Raw genomic sequence first — 9,402 nt, 5'->3', positions numbered from 1 at the left:
ATAGGGGTTGGTATACAGGAAGCCCTGGGCTCAAGGCCCAGAAGTTCAAAAAACAAACCAACAAGCAAGCAAGCAAGCAAGCAAGCAAGCAGTTGCTTCTGTAGGTTGAGGATTTAATAACATTCCTATGACTTTGGGTGCTTTGCTTGACGTGTTGTAGGTACTCATTATCTGTAATTGTGCCCGTGTGTGTGTGTGTGTGTGTGTGTGTGTGTGTGTGTGGCGGAGGACTGATCCGGGGCAATCTATCATTGAGCTCAACTTCATCCCCAGTGGTTGTGTCTTTAATTTCAGTTTAACAAGAATTTTATTTATTATTTTTTTGTTTAAACGTTCTCATTTGGGCCTTCTATCCATTGGGCCCCACTTTCGTTCTGTGTATGAATATTTTCCATTAAGGGAGAAACTGAAAATGCTCCCGACTCAAGCAGCTCAAGCAGCGCACTGTGTGCTTTTGGAGTACTCGGAGGCTTCCCGTCCAGCCTGGTGTCCCTACCAGCTCGGCCCAGTAGGCCGCAGCAAGTCCCCCTCGCCTCTACGCGGGCCACTCAGCGCCATCTTTGAGCCTGGAGCCCACGCCTCACTTCCTCCCTTCTTTTTATACCTTGAAAAGCTGTTTCCGACGCAAACATGGCTTCTGGGAATAGGACAATCCAAAAACCACTGACTTTTTGCTGTATTGACTGATAAGAGTCTTCATATTTTTCTTCGGGTCCTCTAGGAAGATGCTGTAACCAGTTCAAAAATGGCGCCGTCAGCCTCACTTCCTCTTGTCTGACTTCCGCTAATGGAGGCGAAGCCGGCGGCGGTCAGGTCTCAGGGCGCCGGCGCGAGTGGGCGGTGCCGTCGCCATGGCAATGCGCGCGTAACCCGGACCTTTTCAGCCGACTGGAAGCGCCGGAGCTGCAACACTGGCTGCTGGCGGTGCCGGCGGCACGGAGCGGCCCGGGAGGCCCGCGCCGCTGCAGGACGAGACCCTGGGCGTGGCGTCCGTGCCCTCTCAGTGGAGGGGCGTCCAGGGCATCCGCGGGGAGACGGTGAGGGCGCGGGCCCCGTGCTGGGCGGCGCGGACGGGAGGACCGGGGCGCAGCGTAGGGTTTTCATAGTTTAGTGAAAAAACTCACTCGGGGATGCTTTCACGTTAGACTTTCCCCAGTGTCTGAAGAGGAAAAAAAGCAAAACAAAAACAAGGAGAACAAAACTCTTAGGATTCCATGTTGATAGTAAATGACATTTTTAACTTACGTGAGTGCGTGGGAGCATGCATGGGCCATGCATGGCTCTGGTGGGGCCATGGTTACACAAGTTAGTTGTTTCCTTCCACCCGTGGGTCCTGGAAATCCAGTTCATGTTGTCAGGCTTGGCATAGAGCCTTCTCGTCAGCCAGCACCGCGTTTGGAAGGATTTTTCTTGAATGTTAATTTTTAGGCATGTCAAACTGACAATTGGTTTTTTCGAAAAGTCAGACTGCACCTTAAGGGTTGGCTAAAACGGTTTTCTAGTTTTTTGTTTTTCGAGACAGGGTTTCTCTGTGTAATAGTCCTGACTGTCCTGGAACTCACTGTGTAGACCATAACAGGCTGGCCTCGAACTCACAGAGGTCTGCCTGCCTCTGCCTCCTGAGTGCTAGGATTAAATGTGTGCACCATCACTGCCTTGACTGATTGATCCTTAGGGTTCTAAGAAATGATCCTGATATATGGATTATAAAAGCCTACCCCCTAGAGGGTACATCTCCTGATTCCTAAAGGAGATTATTTGAACTTTTTATTGTATTTTATTTACTGATTCATTGACTTCAGGTGTGTGCTTGTGGGAAGTCAGAAGACCGTAGTAGTGCCATGAGGGTCCCGTGGATGACACTCAGGTGTCTAGGCGTGACTGCAAGCACCCCTACCTGCTTAATAACTGTGAGAGCGTTGGAGGAGACAGGAGAAAGTGGCAGCTTCTTCCTCTAGGTATTGGTGGTTTATGTCACAGATTTAGAGACGTTTGAATTGGCAGACGAGTGTAGAGCTGGGCTTGGCGTGGCACACACTTGTAAATCTCGCGCTTGGAGAGCGGAAGCAGGAGAATCAGAAGCTTGAGGCCAGCCTGGGCTGCATGAGACTTTGTCTCCAAACGAACAAACAGCACAGAGAAACCCTGTCTCGAAAAACAAAACAACAAAAAAAAAACAAAAACAAACGAACAAACAGGCTGGGGACATGGCCCAGCAGTTAAGAGCACTGTTTTCCCAGATAACCTGCATTTGTTTCCCAGCGCCCACAGTCATCTAACTCCAGTTCCAGGGATCTGATACCATCTTCTGGAGGTGCCAGGCACACATGTGGTGCAAAAACATACATGCCAGGAAAAACATCCACAGACAGAAGAATAAACAGCCACAACAAAAAGAAATGATTTCTTCTCTTCCAGAAGACCCGACTTTGGTTTCCAGCACCCAGGCTGAGCCACTCAAAACGGCCTTTAATACAACTTCAGGGTGTAGCAGACTTTCTTTGGGGCCACCAACCTGTATAAGGAGACTTCTCATTCATTTCCTGGCTGCCCAGATCTGAATAATCACACAGAAACTATATTAATTACAACACTGTTTGGCCAGTTTTTTTTATTTTCGAGACAGGGTTTCTCTGTAGTTTTTGGTGCCTGTCCTGGATAGCTCTTACATCTTAAACTAACCCATTTCTATTAATCTGAGTATCGCCTTAACCTATCTGTAAGGTTTCAGTGTTCCAGCGTCTTGATCCTTCGGCAGCTACATGGGGTCTCTCTGATTCCCTACTCTCTATCTCTTCCAGCCTGGCTATATTCTGCCCTGCTATAGGCCGACACTGTTCTTTATTAACCAATGGTAATGAAACATATTCATAGCATACAGAGGGGAATCCCACACCACAAACCAGTTCCCTATAGACACGGATAATTAATATTAGTGATGAATGCTCAACCTTATCTTATGCTTGGCACATTAGCTCCTCCCCTCTGCTCCCCCTTCCCCAAGACACTGATACAGGTTTTTTTCTGTGTAGCTCTGGCTGTCTAAAACTTTCTCTGTAGACCAGGCTGGCCTCAGACTCAGAGATCTGCCCGCTTCTACCTCCCTGAGTGCTGGGATTAAATAGGTGTGTCCCAGCACCACCAGGTGACTGGCCCCAGGTGTCTGACTCTCTCATTCTCTCTTTTCTTCTCCTACTTATTCTTGCTGCCCACCAGCCCCTTCTGTTTTTCTACTGTCTCTTCAGCATTTTACTAAATCAATCAGGAGCCTTAGGCAGGCAAAGCAGTGTATCTTTACATCATTAAACTAATGCAGCATAAACAATGTTTACATCTTTACATAGTTAAAGTAGTATTTCATTGGGGATGGAGAGATGGCTCAGTGCTTAGGAACCCTGGCTATTCTTCCAGAGGACCAGGGTTCAATCTCCAATACCTACAAGGCAGCTGACAGCTGTCTGTGATTCCAGTTCTAGGGGATCTGACACCTTCACATCAATGCACATAAAACAAAGTTAAATAAATAATTTTATTTTTTTAAATATTTATTTATTTATTTATTTATTATGTATACAATATTCTTTCTGCGTTGTGCCTGAAGGCCAGAAGAGGGCACCAGACCTCATTACAGATGGCTGTGAGCCACCATGTGGTTGCTGGAAATCGAACTCAGGACCTTTGGAAGAGCAGGCAATGCACCCAACCTCTAAACCATCTCTCCAGCCCCTAAATAAATTATTTTAAAAAGTAATATTCCACAACACCAGAGGATCAAATACCATCTTCTGAAGACACTAACACACCTGGGAGACACCAGATGCATACATTCACACATAAATACAAATGAAATCTTGAAAACCAGCTGCACAGCCACAAAAGAATAATTGGAGTGCTGGTGGGGTGTTGCTTCCCGCTCCCCGTACAGCGTTTGCCCGGCATGCAGAAGCACTGTAGCATAACGATGAGGTTCTGGGGATCAAACCATTGCCTGTCAGGCTGGGCAAGCGCTCCAGCCCCAGCTTTGTCCTCAGCCTAGAAAAACTAACTTGGAGCTGGCGGGCAGCTCCGTACTTGAGAGCATTTGCTGCTCTTCAAGAAGAGCCACCCAAGTTGGGTTCCCAACACCCAGGTCAGGTAGTTCACAAGCATCTGTGACTCCATCTCCAGAGTGCTCTAGTACCCTTTTCTGAACTCTGCCGGGACCTGTAACATACGTGTGCATGTGTCCACTGACAGACCGCGTGTCCTGTCTCGTGCGCACGCGTGCGTATGATTTAGAAACTTACTTTTGTGGGCTGGAGAGATGACTCAGCAGTCAAGAGCATCAGCTGCTCTGGCAGAGGACCCAGGTGCGGTTTCCATCCTCCACACGGCTGTCCCAACCATTGAACTCCAGTGCTCTCTGCAGTATTAAGACTAAAGAACCTTTGAAAACTTAATTTATTTCAGCATTTCCCGTGTGTGTGGGTGGGGGGGTGTGGTTTTTCGAGACAGCGTTTATTTGTAGCTTTGGAGCCTGTCCTGGAACTCACTCTGTAGACCAGGCTGGCCTCAGACTCACAGAGATCCACCTCAGCATTTCTTTGTAATCAGCTGTTCAGATGTTGATGAAACCTAGTCAGCTGGGTGATGGTGGCACAAGCCTTTAGCAGGTGGGTCTCTGGGTTGAAGCCAGCCTGCTCTACAGAGTGAGTCTTAGGACAGCCGGGGCTACACAGAGAAACCCTTTCTCAAAACAAACCCAGTGCTGTGAGTGTCTTCACCCTCCGGCAGTTCCTCTGGAGAAGTTGAGCACTGGCACTTGCTGATGTGTGCTGTGTCCTAACAGTGGGCTGGAAAGAAAGCATTGGTGTCTTTTCTCCATTTTTTGTTCTTTAAAATTTCTTTAAATTAATTTATTTAAATAATAAATAATTGAATATAAATATTTAATATATAAAAATAAGTGGCTCAGTGGTTAAAAGCACTGGCTGCTCTTTCAAAGGTCCTGGGTTCAATTCCCAGCAACCACATGGTGGCCCACACCCATCTATAATGAGATGTGGTGTCCTCTTCTGGAGTGCAGACAGAACACTGCATACACAACAAATAAATCTTTAAAAAAAAAAAAAGCTGCGTGCTGCAGTGCTGGGCTATTTTCCTCAGCTTCAGCGAGCCTGTCATGGAAGGAAGGGTTCCGGACATTGGCTTGAGGTTGGTTTTGGGAGTGCAGCTCTTTTTAGGGGCTGGCCCTTCTTATCATTGTTCCCCAGTGGGTCTTGCAGAAGGTGCCATTGCTAATATCAAAGCACAAGGCTGCTCCCCTGGGCGGCCTTTAGAGTTCGGGTTCCAGTGCACTTGGACCCATTGGGATGCCCTGGAGAGTTTAACACTTGCGCGTTGCCTATAGCCTGCTGTGATCCTGGACAGCAGGTATGTGCTGTGACCTGGGAATCTGTTTTTGTGAATTGCAATGCTGAGCCATTCGTAGCTCAGCCTGCTGTCAAGGCACCAGAGGTCTGTGTTCATCAGAGTGTGGCTTGGTAGCCACGCATGAGAACTGGTGTCTGATTCCATTGGAGGGCATAGAATCAGGGATTCAGGGCCAACCTTGGCTACCTAATAAGTTTTAGGTCAACCTGGACTACATGAGCCCTGTCTCAAAAAATTGTGAAAAAAGACTAGTGGTAAAGTATACATGTGAGTCGGGTGGTGGGGGCACACGCTTTTAATCCCCGCACTTGGACCTCAGTTCAGGCCAGTCTGGTCTATAGAGTGAATTCCAGGACACCAGGGCTACACAGAAAGACCCTGTCTTGAAAAACCAAATGAAGTCAAGCAAAACCAAAGAGCAACAACAACAGAAACCCAAACATATAACAAGTAGAGCGGAGAGACTGTGGCTCAGTGGTTAGCACTGTCGCTCTTGACAGGACTTGACGTCCACCTGGCGCTTCACAGTAGACCCCTACTCTAGTTCTCTGTCTCCTGGAGACCACGTACATCCATGCGTGCGAGCAAAACACATATACATAAATAATGTTTTTTTCGAGATAGGGTTTCTCTGTAGTTTTGGAGCCTGAAACTTGCTGTATAGACCAGGCTGGCCTTGTACTCACAGAGATCTGTCTGTCTCTGCCTTCCCAGTGCTGGGATTAAAGGTGTGCGCCATCAGCGCATAAATAAATCCTTACAAAACACACTTAACACATTTTTTAAGATTTATTTATTTATTATGTGTATAGTGTATAGTGTTCTGTCTGCATGTGTGCCTTCAGGCCAGAAAAGGGCACAAGATCTCATTATAGATGGTTGTGAGCCACCATGGTTGCTGGGAATTGAATTCCTTACATCTGAAAGAGCAGCCAGGGCTCTTAACTTCTGAGCCGTCTCTCCAGCTGCAGCCCCATAACAGGTGTTTTTGAGACTGGATCTTGATAGTTGCCTAGGCTGTCCCAGAGTCTCCTGCTTCACTGTTCCAGTGATCCTCCTGCTTCAGCCTCCAGCACAGCTGGCTACTCCATTATGATCTTTAAATTGTTTGTTTGTTTGTTTGTTTTTTTGTTTTTCAAGACAGGGTTTCTCTGTGGCTTTGGTGCTTGTCCCAGAACTAGCTCTTGTAGACCAGGGTGGCCTCAAACTCACAGAGATCCACCTTTTTTGCCTCCTAAGTGCTGGGATTAGAGGTGTGTGCCACCACCGGGCATGATCTTTGATTTTTATTTTGTGTTTTTATTTTTACATTGTTACATTTTGTGTGTGTGTGTGAGAGAGAGACACTAGTGTAAATGCCACAGTGCACATGTGGAGGCGAACAGACTATGTGGGAATCAGTTCTCTACTTCCATTATGTAGGCCCCATGGCCACACCTTTACCTGTTGAGCCATTTTGCTGGCACCCGCTGCCTCTGAGTGCTGGAATTAGAGGCGCTCACCGCCGCCCTGCCCCACCTTGCTCTCTTAACTGCAAATGAATGGCATTCAGTTGCAGGCTGGCTGTTCCAGGACCGCTTCCTCAGTGAACAGGAACTAGCTCTTTGGGGGAGGGAGGGGCCCTGTGTGCTTTTCTACCTCCCGCAGAAACCCAGTAAGTTTGGACAGTTTTCTTCCCATCCCACGGACTGTGGGGTGGACTTCTGCTACACCTGAGAGGGACTCCTCCACTGGCAGGCGGGGCTTTACTTTTGTTTCATTGCTCATGGCGCCCTCTGCTGGCCCATCCTCTTGCTGCTGCGGCCTTAGTGCTGGGATGACAGGCATGTTATCATGCCTCGAGTCCCATCCCTGCTTTGAGACATTGTTGCTCAAGCCGATCTCAAACTCACGACAAATCCCCCTGCCTCCACCTCCCTGGGGTGGGGAATAGAGGGTATTACTGGGATGACAGGTATGAGACACTTTTGTTTCTAGGCCCTCTTTACAGCAGTGTGAAGAGACACAGACTAACCAAAAGTATCAGTAGTACAGAGATTTGCTCCCAGCCTGGTCAAGGAGGGGCGCTTCCTTGGGTCGAGTTTTTTGAGTAGCCATTTGCTGTATAAGCACTCACAGGCAAGTTTCAGCCTGGGTGTGGGCCAGCTGGTAGAGTGCTTGTATGCAGGGCGCTGGGTGTTTAATTCCCAACACCGAGGAAGTTGGATGTGGGAGCTTACCTGTAACCCCAGGTAAAAACAGGAGGCTTACAAGTTCAAGGTCATCTTCAGTTACAGGGTGAGTTTGAAGTCATCCTGGGGTATTCGAGCCCCTGGAAGGCGGGGAGGCTGTGCATACACATTCGACACACACCAGGTTCCATGCACAGGAGGGAGGCTGGATCTGGCTGCTGGTTTAGCTACTCAGTGCCCTTAGAGGTTCTGTGTGTCCTTAACACTGGATCAAATAGGTGGGGGCTTGCTCTACTGCTGTCAGGTAGAGTGTCTCCCAAGTGTTCCCACAGGCCTTGGAAGAGAACAGTCATGGATGGGTGTGCTGAGACCATGGAGAAACCAAGGGGCTCTTTTTACACACTGTCAAGACCAAATGAGTAGCTGTGATAAGAAAGGAGGGTGAAGGGGCTGGGTGTGTGGTCCTAGGCTCCATCCCATCCCAGGACCACAAAAATAAGTGCGCACACACGCGTGTATTACTGCTGTTTTAGTTAAACTAGTCTTTTTCATACAATGCATTCTGATCATGGTTTTTCCTCGCCAACCCAGATCCACTCAACCCATCCAAATCCAGACACTTCCATTTTCTCTGAACACAAACAAGCAATTGAAAAATAAATAAACCAGAATAGAACAAAACAAACAAACAGGAAAGAAAAGCCAAGCAAATTTTGTTTTATTTTGTTTTTGTTTTGAGAAAAGTTTCTCTATGTAGCCTTGCTATCCTGGAACTGGCTCTCTAGACCAGGCTGGCCTTAAACTTAGAGAGATCCCTCTGCCTCTGCCTCCCAAGTGCTGGGATTAAAGATCTCTGCCAGGGCTGGAGAGATGGCTCAGCGGTTAAGAGCATTACCTGCTCTTTCAAAGGTCCTGAGTTCAATTCCCAGCAACCACATGGTGGCTCACAACCATCTGTCATGAGGTCTGGTGCCCTCTTCTGGCCTGTAGGCATATATGCAGACAGAATACTTAGAATACTGTACCCATAATAAATAAATAAATCTTAAAAAAATACAAAAATAAAGGTGTGTGCCGTCACCACTGAGCATAAACAATTTTTTTTTTAATTTTTCGAGATAGGGTTTCTCTGTGTAACAGCCCTAAGTGTCATGGAACTAACTCTTGTAGACCAGGGTGGCCTTGAACTCAGAGGCTCTATGTCCTGAGTACTGGGATTGAAGATGTCCGCCACCGCCGCCCTGGCCAGGCTGGTTTTATACTTGCCACTATAGCCAAGGATGGACTTGTGATCTCCTGCCTCCACATTCCACGTGGTAGGAATTGCAGGTATGAGTCATTGTCTTACATTTCTATTGCTGTGAAGAGACTCCATGACCATGGTAACTGTTATGAAAACATTTAAGCCGGGCAGCCGGGCGATGGTGGCGCACGCCTTTAATCCCAGCACTCGGGAGGCAGAGGCAGGTGGATCTCTGTGAGTTCGAGACCAGCCTGGTCTACAGAGCTAGTTCCAGGACAGGCTCCAAAGCCACAGAGAAACCCTGTCTCAAAAAAACAAAAACAAACAAACAAAAAAAGAAAACATTTAAATGAGATTTAAATGAGGTGGTAGCTTACGGTTTCAGAGGTTTAGTCCGTTATTGTAGTAGGGAGCATGGTGGCTAGAGTCCTGCAGCCAGGCATGGTGCTACAGAAGTCTGCAGCTGATACAAAGGCAGCAGGAAGTGAGCTGTCTCACAGGTGTGGACTGATAGTGCCCCAGATCATCACCTCCACTGTCTCCAGTTTAGAGTGTGCCTTTCCTTGTCTTTTATTT

General features: G+C 47.6%; 1 protein-coding gene across 1 annotated transcript in view; it reads left to right on the top strand.

Annotated features, from left to right (window-relative positions):
• The first annotated feature begins 851 nt into the window (after positions 1–851).
• Dync2i2 (dynein 2 intermediate chain 2) overlaps positions 852–9,402 on the top strand; it is a 17,537-nt gene continuing 8,986 nt past the window's right edge. The window contains 1 exon segment of the mRNA XM_050155341.1: positions 852–1,037. Within this exon segment, the coding sequence (XP_050011298.1) occupies positions 852–1,037 (186 nt within the window).

The sequence above is a fragment of the Alexandromys fortis genome, unplaced genomic scaffold (genome assembly GCF_014885135.2).
Source record: "Alexandromys fortis isolate MF-2015 unplaced genomic scaffold, M_Fortis_MF-2015_v1.1 scaffold_72, whole genome shotgun sequence".
In the NCBI taxonomy this organism is placed as follows: domain Eukaryota; kingdom Metazoa; phylum Chordata; class Mammalia; order Rodentia; family Cricetidae; genus Alexandromys; species Alexandromys fortis.
Note: the sequence above shows the minus strand (reverse complement) of the source record. Positions and strands in the feature narration are given on the sequence as shown.